Here is a 16,563-nt window from a genome sequence, read left to right on the forward strand (position 1 = left end):
ACAGACTGTTGCTAGCTCCCACTGTTTATTGCAGAGATCAGATCAACATTTCGATTGCCAAAGGATCTTCATTAAGTCAGACATTAACTCATTCAGTGCCACCGGACGTCTAAAACGTCCGTTGTAATAAGCCCTGTGCCACAGGACGTCTAAAACGTTTTTTTTCTTTTCTTTTTTTTGGAAAAAAATGCTCAGAACCCAAGATATGATGATTTGAAAATGTTCTGCTCCATTCACTTCTTGTTTAACTTCTTACTGAAAAAGGCTGTATCTCGGCTCCTAAGCCCTTTTTTTTTACAATGAATTTTGCTGTGGCACTGAATGTTTTTTTTTTACAATGAATTTTGGCCAGTGGCACTGAATGAGTTAAGGCTACAAGGTCCTGGGGACTTGTTGTTTCCATTGTGGTCCTATGTGTTCATTCATCAGGATTAGTGATTTGAAACGTCAATCTGAACTCTGCAATAAACAGTAGGAGCTAACAACAGTGTGCAGACTGCATAATTGTTTATGCTGACCTTCTGTCTATCCTGCAACTGATCGCCAGATTGAGCGAGGCTGTGTAGTCTGCTCTACGCTCCTCAGTTACAGACCGGCTGTCATGCTACCATGTGCTGCACATTATAGCTGGAACAATACGAGGCCACCTTTGATCCAGACTTCTGGCTTTGTTTAGGCTGCAGGCAAATCTGATGTGCTTCTGACCCTCTGATCTCTTCAGTAGGCTAACTACAGTGGTTCTCAAACCTTTTCATGTCAAGGACCCCCAAATTGATATGTGTTTGGCCACGGACCCCCGTCTGAATACGTTTTGTGCCAGGGACCCCCAGAAGAGATTTGTGTCAATTGTTTTTCAAAAGTATAAAAAATTCTCCAGACATTTTCAATATTTAAAAAAATATAGCAGATTTACAAGCTCGCAGCGCAGCACGAAGTGACACGCTGTGAGCATGTAGATCTGCTATTTAGATCTGCTATGTTAACTACTGCTAGGGACCCCCTGGAACCCCCCCAAGGACCCCTGGGGGTCCCCTGACCCCACTTTGAGAACCAATGAGCTACTGACTGTCCACACTGTTATTTGTAAGTGATCAGATCGGATTGGTGTATTCACAACTACATGGCATCGGCTTGTTGTACTTTACGTTATTTGTGTATTTGGGAGGGACAGAACATATTCATGAACACAGCAACAAAACTACATACAGTAAAGTTGGAATGCAGTGTAAAGATGTTGTAGTTTTGGAATTTTCATCCGTAGTGTACTATAAAATGAGATATTGCAGAAAAATCTTGTAGATCGCCTATTTTTGCCTATTTTTAAGTATTATCAGGCTTCAGTGTCCGATTGTTGTCCGACAGATTTGAATCATATTTCAAACCACCTAGGAATTTGGTTATGTAATTTTCCTCTTCTACCCCAGGGTTGAACCCGGTTTCCTGTGCAAGTGCCGACATTTTTTTACCACTGAGCTAATAGAACCGGCCTGCTTGCTCAGGGGATAAATTGAATCTTGACCATCAGGTCACAATTCATGTCAGATCCTGTGTCTAGGTGAGAAGTCATGTCTCACCTAGACACAGGATCTTACATGACTTTGATACGATCTGAATGTCTCAATAGAAGAGCAGGGAGACAAAATACAACCACCCCGATTGTAAAAGTTATATTGTATTAACTCATTCAGTGCCATTCTTATTTATGGCAGTTTGGTTCTGAGTGCCACAGCCAAAATTCATTGTAAAGAAAAAGTGCTCAGGAGCCGAGATACAGCCTTTTTCAGTAAGAAGTTAAACAAGAAGTGAATGGAGCAGCAAATCTTCAAATCATCATATCTACCGTACAGATTGGACAAAATTACATTTTATTCATTAAGAAAAAGTTACATAGTGCCGCTTTAAAGTCTAATCAGTTTCCATTTTGCTGTTCAGACTTGAACAGCAAAGAGTTTTGTTTTGTTGTATTCAGGGCAGTTTACTTAATTGTCTTGTTGCTAGCAAGTGTACTGTGTAGCACGACGATTGAGATTTGACTAGCAATATAACATTACTTGGTTGGCGTTTGCCTCAGCCTGTCAGTATCCAAACCAACATAAGAAAACCTGGAGGAGAAGTTAAAGTGTTCTGCCCATCACAGAGCAGATTAACAGAGCTATATTACATTACAACGAGCAGGAAATATGCTTTATGTAAGAAATACAATTTGTGATCACGCCAGTTGTAGTGTTATTACATTAACATTAATCATCGCTAACCGCTAACAAAATGGAGTCATTTGTGTCCTCTGCGGCCTCCCTGCCACGTCGCTTTATTACCCCAATGCTCCATAAAGTACTGAAAACAATGACTTTATTAGTCATATAAAGACGCCATGTTGTGCACGCCAAAGCCCAATCCAAATATATTGCTATGGCTACCATGCATGCCTAAGTCTTTGCTTAATTTGCATTCTCTTGGCTCATGCATATGAGGCGTCTGATTAGAGGTGTTTTATCAATGCTGAGCCCTCCTGCTGGGAAGCTCTTATTAAATCGCTTTACCCCCCGCCTGCTGCTCGTCACAGTCATTAGTTCTGCGCCGTATGAGGGCTGTGCAGAGAGCGGAGCGTGCCAACATTCATCTAATGCTGCTTTTTACCCGGCCGATCTGCATGTCGGGCTGGAGAGAGACTGCCAATCTCCACCTCTGTGTTTCCTGGCTGAATATTTCCATACTTTTTTTTTGTCCACATTTACAAGCAGAAAACGTGGGACTTTTGCTCTGCATTATCGGCTTTGCGCTGGTTTCGGGTTATTGCGCTGGCAACGTGTCGCTGGCAACATGTCACTGGCAACATGTCGCTGGCAACCGCTTTGCGACGCATTGATTGGCATGTTCAGGTTCCAGTTTTGGGTGAAATAGACTCTCCCTTTCTCTCCCTCCTTCCTCTCCTCCTCCTTCCCTCACTCCTGATCGAGCTCTCTCCCTCCACCCTCCCCCTCTCTCTCCCATCCCTCTCACTGTTTATCGCTCTCTAGCTATGTCCATACTTGGCCATAATCAATTTGCACTGACTGTCGGGGATCTCCATATATGAGCATGTGACGTCAGACACAACATAAACCGTTGCCCGGGTTTAACTGTAGCTACAGGCTTGTGTGCAGGCTAAACGGAAACGGAAAGACATACACTAGTCATGGTGCGGTTGCGGCTGGGATGGATCTAGCACGAAGCGCCCGGCTGTCAGAGCTGGTGGAGGAGCTGACCACGTCAGGGGAGCCACAGCTCAGCCAAGAGAAGATGAAGGAAGTTAAGAAGATTTGCAAGGTTTCCAAAGACTACGTAGACCACGCGTACGGCTCGCTCATGTCCCAACTCAGCCAGGACCATGCAGAGATCAGGCTGTCGGCCTTCCAGATGGCCTCGGAGCTCTTCTCCAGATCGCACCACTTCAGAACCCTGCTGGTGGATAACTTCAAGGAGTTCGTGGAGTTGACGGTGGAGACGGACTTCGACCAGCCCCTCCCGCCTCCCAAAGAGGTAGCGAGGAAACTGAAGTACTTGGCCGTCCGGACCGTCCAATCGTGGCAGGCCTCCTACGGATCGGCCTATAAGAAGCTGGCGCTGGGCTATCACTTCCTCAAGCAGGTCAAGAAGGTGGACTTCCACGACGTCGAGTCCCGGACGCCGGTGGAGAGGAAGAGAGAGGAGGACGGCCGGAGGAGGATGGAGAGAATCTATGGAGAGAAAGTGGAGAAGGCCGCCAAAAAGATGGAGGAGTCCCGCCAGGAAATGGAGGAAACTCTGAGCGAGATGGACTCTTGTATGAAGCTGCTCTACTCCACCGGGTTCGACATGTTGGACTTCCAAATGACCAGCGGAAGCCCCCAGAGTCTGCAGCCACCCCACATCGATCAACGAACGCTCACTCCGCCTAATGCCAGGATAGAAGAGGGGGACAGGAGAGACAATGGGAGCCTAGGAGGAGAGGAGGACAGGAAGAGTGAAGCAGCGACGGGTAAAAGGAAAAGGAAGAAAGCCAAAGAAGAAGGGAAACACACAGCTTTGGACGAGGATGAGGAGAGGAGGAAGAGGGCAGAGGAGGAGCAGGTGAGCGAGGAAGAGGCGGAGAGAAGCATCGAGGGGACGATGAAGGCGGAGGAGGTTGCCGATGAAGCGGCGTTTATCCGCAGCTCTGGCCTCGTCTCTCACTCGTACAGTCTGGACATCAGCCTGGAGCCTGGCGTCCGCGTTGAGGAGACGGAGGAGAACGAGGCAGTGGTCTCCGCGGTGACGGACCTCCATCGACTGATCACAGACAAACACCTGCCGGCTGTGAAGAGCTGGGTCCAGGTCTTCACCAGGTCAGGCCTGGACCAGCGGCTGTTAAGGCGAGCTCTGGATCTGAAGATGTCTCTGGAAGCCGCTCTGGAGAAACACAAAGAGCTCCACATTGAATACAAAGAGGAGGATGATGATGATTTTGAAGAGGTTCCGGAAAAAGAGGGATTTGAGCCACACATTCTAGAGCGCCTCCGAGAGGAGCACGGCCCAGACCCCCGTCCTTCCACGTCTACGACTCCAGCAGTCCACAAAGACCCTGCTTCCTTCCCGGAGGGCTTCACTCCCGTCGACCACCACTGTCACGCACCGCTGGCCAACGGGACGCTGTGTCCGAGGCAGGACAGGGTCAAGTGTCCTTTCCACGGGGTGATCGTCCCTCGTGACGCCCGGGGTCGGCCCACCAGGCAGGAGGACAGAGAACGGGAGGAGAGGAGGACGAGGAAGAAGCAGCCCGACTGGCGCGACTACAGGCTGATGCGAGAGATCGAGGCGGCGACCGGGGAAGACCTGGGCTCCGACATGGCGTTCGGCCGAGGGAAGGGGCGGGGCAGATGGAAGAGAAAGAAGAAGAAACACCCGAACCTCAGTGACCTGAAACCGAGCACCAGCAACACAAGCCGCTCACGTCTGGAGAAAAAAGTTAAAAGGTGTTTAATGCGGAGGGTAGTGGCTAGGGCTGGTCCTAGGGATGTGAACAGCATGTTGCTTTTCGACTCGACTGCTGAATCGTGATCCAATTGACTCTAAAAATAGATTTTTTTCTATTTAATTTTTATGTTGACTTTTTAATTGCCTATTGAAACATGTTCTAAAATGTTACTGTTTTCTAAGATAGAATTTTTTTTATAAAATGAATACAGTAACTACTGGGGAACATTGTGTGTGTGTGCCTTTTTATTATATTTATTTAAAGTTAATAGTGAAATTAGCTTATCTACAAGCTCACAACGTGACGCATTGCGACACGTTTTGCGGTTGTAGATCTGCTATTTTCACAACTTTTTGGTGAAAATCAATTTTTCTTAGAAATCTTCTCTTATGGGTGTCCCTGGCATATCTTTTCAAATGGGGGTCCGCGGACTAATAAGTGTCAATTTGGGGGTCCTTGAGTTTGAGAACCACTGGTCTAGAGTCTAGGTTATTGATACAGACAGACAGACAGACAGACAGACAGACAGACAGACAGACAGACAGTGTGTAGATATACACATACATACATACATGTGTGTTGTGAATAATGTATCCTTTATGAACTACCGATGTCAAATTCCCTGTATGTCCTAAAACCTGTTCCGAACAGTGAGTTGAAGTGGTTGTTGTTTGTGTGTCCTCCTCTTTCTCTCTGATCAGGGACAGAAGAGTGCTTCCTGGAGGTGGAGGCTGACAGCTCGGGTAACTCCTGTGTCATCGGCTCAGAGATCTACCTGGACGTCAGTTACCTGCATTACCTGTACGACGCCCGGCGAGGCATCACCAGCTGTCTGCGCGCCTGCCAGGTCTGTTAGGCCGGTCTGACACACTCATTACTTTCTATCCATAGCTTTTTCAATTAATCAAATTTAATTGGATTAATTGATAAATTATCATACATTAAGGCCTGAGGTTCCGATTCTACAAAATGTATTTTTCTACAAAATAGTTTACTGAAAAACGAATGTTGCTTTTTCGTGTCAAGGACCTCCAAATTTGACCTCCGACCCCCATCTCAAAATATTTTGTTTCAGGGACCCCCCCCCCAGAACCAAAGATTTGAGTTAAAAAAATTTTGCTTTAAAAATATATATATTCAAAGATTTGCACAATTCTTGTAGATTAAAAAATAAATTGCAGATCTACAAGCTCATAGCGCTGCACTCGGTGCCACGCTATGAGCTTGTAAATCTGCTATTTTTTAACGGCAGATATATAGCTAAAGTATAAAATAATGGTCACAGATAATTTAAGTGGTCACAGATGCGTTCCCGGTTTTAATGGGTTAAAAATATATAATTATACGTGCAGGTATTTTTGTATTAAATAAATATTTAATTATACTGTATATCAACGAATCAATTAAATACTTAAGTGCTATTTTATACTTTGCCCTTAGTGTATTTTTGAAACTTTTCACCTGTATTGACATGTTCAAAATAGGGATCCAGGGACCAGCTTTTGAAAAAGTGAGACATCAAGTGAATACAGCTGGGTGTTTGCCATCTTCTGTGCATTAGCTGCCCAGTAAAAAAAATTGAGAAAAGAAAGAAAAAAAAGAAAAAAAAACCCCACCAATGTTTGAATGAGCCATATGGCCCAGAAAGCTGTCTCTGCTGTCACAGAGAAGTCCTTTTCAGTACAGTAAAATGGTGACATTAAATTGATCGCATCAGTGTAACAGTCTTTTAGCACTATGCTTGTTAGCATTAATCGATCATTTTATTAAATTACCAATTCGTTTTAAAATAATTGATTAAATGGAATTGTTTGACTAACTGTGGACACCCCGACAGGTGTGGTCGGCACCCTACGACGGCGATCTCCCGCCTCCCGAGGACTACCAGCCTGGCGTCCTGGAGGACGTAGGGGTCAGGGGCCGGCAAGTCCCCACCGTGCCCAAAAGACTGCCTCCTCATCATCATCATCATCATCATCACACCAAGGTTGGTATCGTTTGCCATTCTTTGCCGGTTTTATTATCTTTTTTTTTTCTATTCCAGCTTAGTTTTGATTCGTTTTTTAGGTTCTAGTTTACTTTTTAGTTTTCGAAAGGCTTAGGGGTCGTTACGGATGGGGAGCGGTGGACCTCAGGCTTCACCCCAGCGAGTGTCGCATGAAGCTTGTAGATCTGCCATTATAAACACCCTTCATTGGTTAAGAAAAAAAAATCTGTAACAAATGTCATGAAATAATGTTCCAACAACAAAAGCCCTCTTCCTTCCCCCCAACCCCCCCCTCCCAATACACACACACACACACACACACACACACACACACACACACACACACACACACACACACACACACACACACACACACAAACTTAATCCCTGACTCCCTTCACATATTTTTTCAATCATAGTTTTGTTTATTTAGTTATTTTTAGTTAAGTACAATAACCCTGCATCATACTCATACTAATCAGCAGCAGCAGCCATCGTCTTCGTGTCCTCCTGGGCCCAGCGCGGCCCAGACCACAGAGACGGCCCCCTCTGTCAACCAGCTGGAGCTGGAGTGGGACGACAGCTATGACGCCTGTCCCATGCAGCCCGCCCAGGAGGCTGACGAGGGGAGCAAGCCCCCACTGGCACCCCCTGCTGAGCCACCCAGGTACTGCTGCAAATATAGGACGATCTTAGTGATTAGTCTTATCGATTACTTTTTCAATTAATCGAATAATGGAAAAGTGCTTTTTATTTGTCTATCTAGCTATCTACTAATAACTATCTAGCTATCAATCTATATCTGAATCAATGCTAAAAAAATTGTATAGATTTGTTTATGGTCAACTAAATCGATTAGTCTGATTAACCACTTAAGCCTTATTCTATACTTGCTTGTGCAACAATAGTTTTTTTTGGTTTCCATTGGACTACAATGGAAACCAGTAAGTGTATATCCATGTTGACGTTTGTTTTAAAAGGTAATTGTATTGCTTTTAAATGGTGTCAATAAAGTATTCTTAATTGCATATTCTTATGAGCTTGTATATCTGCTATTTTTGAATAGCTAAAGAAATCTAAAAATGACACAGATGCGTTCCCAGATGCGTCTTAATGGGTTAAGACCTGGAACGCATCTGTGCCACTTTAGATTTATTTGGCTGTTCAAAAATAGCAGATATACAAGCTCATAGCGCGGCACCGAGTGCCGCGCTATGAGCTTGTATATCTGCTATTTTTGAAAAATCTTGAAAACATTTTTTTTGATTTTTTTCAAAAAACTGTTAGGATTTAGAAAACATTTTTAAGAATCGCCTCAGGTCTTAATGGGTTAATGGGTTAAGTAGCCGAACCAGGTTCGAATCCGACCTGAGGCTCTTTGCTGCGTGTCCTTCTCTCTATCCTTGTTTTCTCTCTCTCTCTCTTTCACTGAATACTGAATAAAAAATGGATGACTATGACTAACGGTGGCGTCCCTACACCCATCAGGCACATCCAGGAGATGAGGAGGACGGCCACCATGCTGATCAAAGGCTCCTACATCGAGGAGTCGGACTTCCAGGACGACGTCATGGTCTATAACCTGGTCGCCAAGAACGACAGCAGGGACACCGGCGAGGAGGACGGCGAGGACGGCGACCCCGACGGGACGCAGGCGGAAGAGGAGGAGGAGGAGGAGGAGGAGGAGGGCTCGTCTCCCAAGCAGCTCAGCCTCCCAAACGGTCTCAGCCTGGTGCTTCCTTCCGCCATGTTGGAGGACAGCGGTGAGAACAGTTCGGACGCTAAGGCGACGGAAGGTCAACCAGACTGCAATTCTAACCTCCAGAGCCCCGGCAGCACTACCGGCGAGCCTGGAGAGGACCTCCTGGCTCAGTACGAGGATCTAATAAAAACCCTGAGCGCCGAGGCGTCAGCAGCGGCAGCGGGCGGCGGCGGCGGCGGTTCCGTTAAAGGCGACAGAGAGGTGGTCCGGAACCCCGCCTCCCCCACGGTGGACATGGACGAGGAGGAGATGGATTTTGGCTCCTTCTCCGTGGAGACCCCGGAGCCGGAGAAGCTTCAGTCGCCGTTTGGGACGACGAAGCCCAAAAGTGGAACCAGAAGCCATTCTGCACCTTTTACAGGTGAGCTGGTTGTAAATGTTAATGTCCAGCCAGTTAAACCCTGTGTCGTTGCTGTCGGGTGGAAACCTCTTATTTCCCTATTCTAACTTTTTGTGTTTTTTCGTAAATTAATGCCCTAATTGGTCATGCTTCAGTGTCACACAAAAGTAGCAAAAGTAGCAGATCTAAAAGCTCGAAACGTGGCGCAAAGCGACTCGTTTTGAGCTTGTAGATCTGCTATAAATCCTGAACAGTAACGGTTTTGGACATTTTCCACCCGACAGAGACGATATACTTCACTGAATGGAGTCCCCCAGGGTTCTATACAAGGCCCCCCTCCCTTTTTCTCTTTACACCAGATCTCTTTGAAAAGATCTATCTACAAGTTAACAACATGTCAACGCATTGTGAACTTGTAGATCGGCTATTTTGTGAACGGTTCACCCCACAATAGGGACACTACACAAGAACAAAGTGAATACGATCCTCTCAGAACATCTGTCGACCCTGTTTTGACAAATTGTACCATTTAGTTGTGTACTAGTGGTATAAGATCAAAAGGGAGAGAAGCCTGCACACTGCCACTTGCACGTTTGAAGAGAATATTGATAAGATGTAACAACGTTCCAGTCGTTTCGATCTATGCTAGTGGTATGAAATTATGAATTAAATAATCCTGGATGGTAAATTGGGTCACTGCTAATAGGATGCTGTGTGTACATAAATCCACAGATAGTTAGAGGGAAGAAAAGTTGAATGGCAAAAGATAAAAACACAAGTCTCATAAAAATGTTACCACGCCGCCCCTACTCAAGTAGTCTACTGTATACTTGATTCCCTACTTTTTTCCCTCCACACCTACAGTAAGTTCTTCATAGCAGAAAACCGCTCTAAAAGAGCACTTACAGGTGGCTGCAATTCGAAACTGGCCCCTGTAAAAGTCAAAGCCTTGAACTGTTTACTGTACATATTTTTTCGATTTGATTTCCAACTATGATGTTTTGCATGGTATTGTATGTTTGTCTGTCATTAATGTTTCGATGAATTGAGTACAAAGGACCCCAATGGAAACAAGCCATAGGCTGTCTTGGGTTTTTTGCACACTGCTAATAAAGTATTCAATTCAATCAAAAGTACAAGCTCACAAATTTGTGAAAATCCCATAAGCGATCTAAGATGAGATGACCCTATGGGAACTTTTAATTGCGGAAAAATTGCGGCAGTGACGTCAGACTTCGGCTCTATTATTCGCCTATTATGTCAATGCCGGAATAGGGACACTAGGGTTCGTGTGGTTAAAGTCTCTGACCCTGTGTCTCTGTAGGTCCATTCGTCAGCGTGCTGTTGTCTCGTCTGGAAAACATGTTGGAGAACTCGGTCCATGTCAACCTGCTGCTGACCGGCATCCTGGCTCAGCTGGCAGCCTACCCTCAACCCCTGCTGCGTTCCTTCCTCCTCAACACCAACATGGTCTTCCAGCCCAGCGTCCGCTCCTTGTACCAGGTAACATGCCTGTGTGTGTGTGTGTGTGTGTGTGTGTGTGTGTGTGTGTGTGTGTGTGTGTGTGTGTGTGTGTGTGTGTGTGTGTGTGTGTGTGTGTGTGTGTGTGTGTGTGTGTGTGTGTGTGTGTGTGTGTGTGTGTGTGTGTGTGTGTGTGTGTGTGTGTGTGTGTGTGTGTGTGTGTGTGTGTGTGTGTAGTATGATGTGTAGGGGTTGTGAGTGTTTGTGTCTCTTTCAAATGCACATTGTTCCAGACAAAAACAGGGTTAGAGAAACATTAAGGGAAACGCCCTCTGAGCTGGCCAAATAAGAACCAGCAAACAGAGTTTAATATTCTCTTGTTAAAGGGTCATTATACTCATAATAATAACTTTGAATAGTGTAACTGCCTGAAAAGATGTCATATAATCCCATGAGGGATGGGCCACGAGGTGGCGTGACACTTAAATAAAATAATTCATTCATTCATTCATATACTTTAAAACACTTCCCGGGGTCATTTTCATGTCTACTGAGACTTTTGTGTGCTCCCCAGGCAGTTCTGCCACCCTCCTATACTATAAGCCCATTCAACTTCAAGACTCATTGAAAGCACACGTGCATAGACTTACAGGACTCCTTGATGCAGAACATATTAACATAATGAAATACCTAATTGAAAAATGACGGTCTCCCCTTTCATTAGGACTACATCCTTCACCAGAAGCTTGTGTTATCAATGAGTCTAACATAGAGTTTGAAGTTGAAAGAGCTTATAGAAGGACATTAATCAGACATGCTCTGATTAAATGAATCTAGAAACTCAACAACTGTCTGGGGTGCACGCACACATGTTAACATGAAAATAACCCTGGACGTGTTTTCACCCATTAAGACCGGGAACGCATCTGTGTAACCACTTTAACCATTATTTTATACTTTGGCAATTTAAAAATCATGAAAATGTGTGCAAATCTTTGAATATATATATATTTTTAAATGAACATTTTTAACTCAAATATTTGCTTCTGGGGGGTTCCTGGAACAACATATTTTGAGATGGAGGTCCGCGGCCAAATACATATCATTTTGGGGGTCCTTGACATGAAAAAGATTGAGAACCACTGACATAGAAACATAGGTTTTTAAGAAAACTGTTAGGATTTAGAAGACATTTTTTGAATCGGCTTCAGGTATTAATCGGTTAATGTAACTGAACATCCCAATCTACCAAAAAGCCAGCAGCTTACGTCTGATTTATTATACTTACGTTAAAGTTGCGCACCAGAGAAAAGACCTTCTACAACTCACAACGTACCACAGAGCGGCGCGTCGTGAACTTGTAGATTGTGTATTCTCAGTGCGTGACAGGATGCCAATTATACCAACGTATAAGGCTTCAACTGCTGAGAAGTGAGACGGGATATATAGGAACGCAGTGAAATCAGAGCATGGTATCACTGTTCAACATCTCCTCACTGAGATATTGGAGGAGCGTTTTCTTCCATCTGCTGGGTTCATCTATAATTGAACCAGAGAGCTTGGATGCTAATGAGAGTGGCTGTGCTGTGAGAGCAGAGCTCGGGTTTAACAAGAGGACAGCAGCCATGGGTGTGCTTGGTTTCATTTAAACCTCTTCTAGATTAACCCATTAAGACCTGAGGCCCATTCTAAAAAAAAAACTTTTCTTGAAAAAGAAATAATAATAATAAAATATATATACATCTCAAAATATTTTGTTCCAGGGACCTCCAGAAGCAAAGATTTGAGTTACAAAGGTTCACGATTTTTCAAAAATAGCAGGTCTACAAGCTCATAGCCGCTATGAGCTTGTATATTTGCTATTTTTGAATTGCCAAAGAAGTCTAAAATGACACAGATGCGTTCCCGGTCTTAATGGGTTAAAATAATCGGATTATCTACAATGGACTAATTAAGCCGGGTTGTGGGGACATAAGTGATGGGAATTGGCATATTCTTTTCAGTGTACTGATTCATTCAGTACAGTTCACCAAAACGTTCACCAGTTCGTTCAGTGCTCGGCTAGAGCTCCACTCCGCCTGCGTTAAGTACAGTCACTCACTGAACTGAAAAACAGGCAGGGTCGTTCCCATTTACTCAAGTACTGTACTTAAGTTAAAAAAAAATACTTTACTGGAGTATTTCCAATTTTCTGTACTTTTACTTCTACTTCACTACATCTCAGAGGCAAATATTGTACTTTTACCCCACTACAATTATTTGAAAACTTTAGTTACTAGTTACTACTGCAGATATAAATTACTACATTATAAAACATGCATTAACCACTTTAGCCCTATCGCGGCGCGTTGTGAGCTTTTAGATCTGCTATTTTCAAATATTTCAGTACTTTTACTTTTGGTACTTTAAGTACATTTTGATGCCAATGCTTTTGTACTTTTTTCTCAAGTACATTTTTAATTCCAGAGACTTTTACTTTGTAACATAGTACTTCTACATAGCAGTATTGATACTTTTACGTAAAACATTTGAGTACTTTTCCCACCACTGGACATGACACTCTCTCTCTCTATGTGTGTGTGTGTGTGTGTGTGTGTGTGTGTGTGTGTGTGTGTGTGTGTGTGTGTGTGTGTGTGTGTGTGTGTGTGTGTGTGTGTGTATGTGTGTAGGTCCTAGCTTCCATAAAGAACCAGATAGAAGGTGTGTGTGTGACCAGGAAGGACTTCCCAGAGATGATCACGGCTGCACAGCACTGGCTCCTAGCTAGAGAGACCTCTGCTGGAGCACATGGTGAGCAGCAACTCACTCTATACACCACAATACTAGATTGGAAAAAACATTCAAAGTGGTTCAGTGTGTCTGTGTTTTTTATAAATATTGAGCTAATGAAAAGTATTTTGTCGCTGTCGGGCAGAAACCTCTTCTCTTCATATTTCAACTTTTTGTGTTATTTAGTAAATTAATGCCGTGATCACACTACTGTGTCAAGTCAATCATAAGTAGCAGATCTGCAAGCTCGAAATGCGTTTTGAGCTTGTAGATCTGATTTTTATGAATTTGAATCCTGAAAAGTAACAGTTTTGGACATATGAGGTTTCCACCTGACAGAGACGATATATGTACAGTAAGGACAGAGACGATATACAGTATGTAACCAATGAAAAGTATTAACAAGAGCGTGTAACTAAATAATAACTACACTGGATCCATAGGAACACAGGTTATTTTTTTTCCCATTTCTTGAAAAGCAACAGTTTTGGACAATATGTAGATTTAGTTGCATATTTGTTTTATTGTACAGTTAATAATGACCGGAAATACAAGGTGAGAATAGCGAAAATATCACATCTATCTATAGCTAATCGATTAGATCGATGAACTGTTGCATCCCTAAAATAATAGGTTGAACTGCCAGGATTCAGGGTTTGATTTAAAACAAACACAAACAGAAGGCGGAGGATCTTTTCTTAACCCCTTTAAGCCTTATATACGTTGTTGTATGTGAAATAGCGAAAAGAGCTGATCTACAAGCTCACAACGTGTCGCAGTGTGACGCATTGTGAGCTTTTAGACTGGCATTTTTTTTTTCATTAAAAAAGAAAAGGTCATTGACTAATTTGCCCAATATAGTGATGTAAGGGTTATCAAACATGAACATATCAGACGGTCTACATTCCCCTGAAGCAAAGCAAATGCATGTATTTAATTGAGTGGGGATTTTATCCTGCTTCTGGTCAGAAGCAGGATAAAACATATCCCCCCCTCTCTCCCAGCAGCAAAAGAATGTTTAAAGCATATCATTGCTGTCGGCCAGAAACCTCTCATCTCCATATTCTAACCTTTTGTGTTTTTTCATAAATTAATGCCATACTTGATCATACTACAGCGTCACACAAAAGCAATAAAGCATCAAAAGTAGCAGATCCACAAGCTCGATACGCGTCGCTTCGCGCTGCGCTTCGAGTTTGTAAATCTGCTATTTTTGAATTTGAATCCTGAAAAGTAACATTTTTTGACATATGAGGTTTCCACCCGACAAGAGATATTATTCATGCCCAAAATGTTTTGAGTAAGGCGCAATTGGCACTAAACAAGCTTTTCACAAACTTTTTTTTACTTCATTGCTTACAAATGGAATGTATTTTAAACTGCCATATTCCATTGGTTTGTCGAGGCCTGAGCCAATGTTCCGTATTGATCTTGCTTGCATAAAGAATCGTCTAATCACTTCATAGTGTTTTGGTTTATCATACTCTTTAACCCATCCAATCCGGGAACACATCTCTGTCATTTTAGATTTCTTTGGCTATTAAAAAATAGCATATTGTTGCTGTCCGGCAGAAACCAGCTAACTCCATTTTCCCACTTTAGCATTTTCCCCCCATAAATCAGTGCTATAAAACACCCTTTATGTCTGTGTGTTGATTAAAAACATATTGAACCAATGAAAAGTAGTAAAAAGCGCTTCTGACAAAACCAGCTAACTCCATTGGATCCTCAAACTTTCTGCTAACTCCACCAAAGGAGGGCTGAGTTAGCTGGTTTTGCTGACTCCAGGCCCTTGGCTTTTGACCTCCAACCTGAGCTTGGAGGTCCATTTAGCTGTTCTTATCGATGATGAACAAAACCTCCACTTTTTGTTTTGTTTCTGTCATTTCCTGAAAAATGAACATTTTGGAGTTAGCTGGTTTCTGCCGGACAGCAGAGATATAGAAAATATAGATAGAGAAAATTTTCGATTTTTTTGTAATCTTTGATTATATATTTTTTAAAGCGAACATTTGTAAAATATTGTTGTTCCAGGGACCCCCAGAAGCAAAGATTTGAGTTACAAATCTTGCGCTTTAAAAAATTCAAAGACTTGCACAAATTTTCACGATTTAAAAAAAAATAGCAGATCTACAAGCTCATAGCTATGAGCTTGTAGATCTGCTATTTTTGAATGGCCAAAGAAATCTAAAATGACAGAGCTGTGTTCCCGGATTGAATGGGTTAAGAACGGGGCTTTCTTGTTTTCCCATTCCAACTTCATTATTCATTATTCCCTGTATGAGAATCACTGTCCTCAAACAGCACATCTGCTATACTCCGCACAGTTTTTGAATGTTTTTGAAGCTTTTACAAATAGAAATAAATCTGCATTGCTTTTGCCCCCCCTCATTCTCACTATCAAATGCTAAGGATGAAAAAAAAAGCAACTATCTACCATATCAGATCTGTTTGGTTCCTATGAGGACAAGAATACATTCTACTTGATCTTGTTTTGATCAAGCAGAATTGCTGTTAAGAGACGACCACTAGACTTTGAAGTTTCCCTGTGGAGTTTTACAAGATATGAAACAAAATACTAATATATAAAAAATAAATTCACTAAGAAGGCTACTTAAAGGGACTTAAAGGGAATTTTCAAGTGGGTGAACGGAATCTTTATTCCTTTCTTGTAAGGGTTGTCTTGATATTAGAAATGGCTACTTGAGGACCTTGTTTAGTGATTGTAATGTTTTGCTAAAGATATCTCCTTGATGTGACATCATAAGGAGTTGACAACTTGCCCTCGATATTCTTTTTTATTAACAGGAATACTTTAACAGGAATACTTTATGAACCCAACACTTTCATAACATTTAGATAACTAGTGCCTAATTTATGCTCCGTCATACGACTCATTGAAACTAGCCGATCTATAAACTCAAAACGCGTCGCGGATGAGACGCGTTTTGAGCTTGAATCAGGCTTAACACAGCATACCGTCTCTGCCGGGTGGAAACCTCATATGTCCAAAACTGTTTTTCTTTTCAGGATTCAAATTCAAAAATAGCAAAAGTAGCAGATCCTCAAGCTCGAAACGCGTCGCTTCGCACCGAGTTTCGAGCTTGCAGATCTGCTTCTTTTGATGCTTTTGTGTGACGCTGTAGTATGATCAAGTGGGGCGTTAATTTAGGGGAAAAAAAATTATAATACAAATTCGGAGAAAAATATGGAGATAAGAGGTTCCTGTCCGACAGCAACAATACCCAACTTGGGCCATTTTTATTCAACGT

At 42.9% G+C, this 16,563-nt stretch overlaps 2 protein-coding genes across 8 annotated transcripts in view; both read left to right on the forward strand.

The window, feature by feature from the left end:
* The window catches only part of fhip1aa (FHF complex subunit HOOK interacting protein 1Aa), a 55,879-nt gene that overhangs the window by 35,055 nt on the left and 4,261 nt on the right, over positions 1–16,563 (forward strand). For 3 of the 7 annotated variants that reach the window (XR_013931988.1, XM_080412354.1, XM_080412355.1), the window contains exons 10-15: positions 5,674–5,819; positions 6,810–6,968; positions 7,442–7,626; positions 8,448–9,082; positions 10,386–10,564; positions 13,192–13,312. Coding sequence is in view for 6 of the 7 variants with exons in the window: in XM_080412354.1 (XP_080268480.1) it covers positions 5,674–5,819; positions 6,810–6,968; positions 7,442–7,626; positions 8,448–9,082; positions 10,386–10,564; positions 13,192–13,312 (1,425 nt within the window). In the remaining variant the exon portion in view is untranslated. Of the gene's footprint in view, positions 1–5,673; positions 5,820–6,809; positions 6,969–7,441; positions 7,627–8,447; positions 9,083–10,385; positions 10,590–10,759; positions 10,780–13,191; positions 13,313–16,563 lie in introns of those variants that run through there. The other 4 variants (XM_080412356.1, XM_080412357.1, XM_080412358.1 and 1 more) reach the window with 4 other exon arrangements.
* LOC308105470 (UV-stimulated scaffold protein A-like) lies at positions 3,196–5,055 on the forward strand (the record flags this gene model as incomplete). The annotated part of the gene is made up of 1 exon (XM_080456201.1): positions 3,196–5,055. One exon carries the CDS (start codon positions 3,196–3,198, stop codon positions 5,053–5,055), a length of 1,860 nt encoding a protein of 619 aa, XP_080312327.1.

Source organism: Gymnoscopelus braueri, assembly GCF_963280865.1.
Source record: "Gymnoscopelus braueri genome assembly, chromosome: 2".
Lineage (NCBI taxonomy): Eukaryota > Metazoa > Chordata > Actinopteri > Myctophiformes > Myctophidae > Gymnoscopelus > Gymnoscopelus braueri.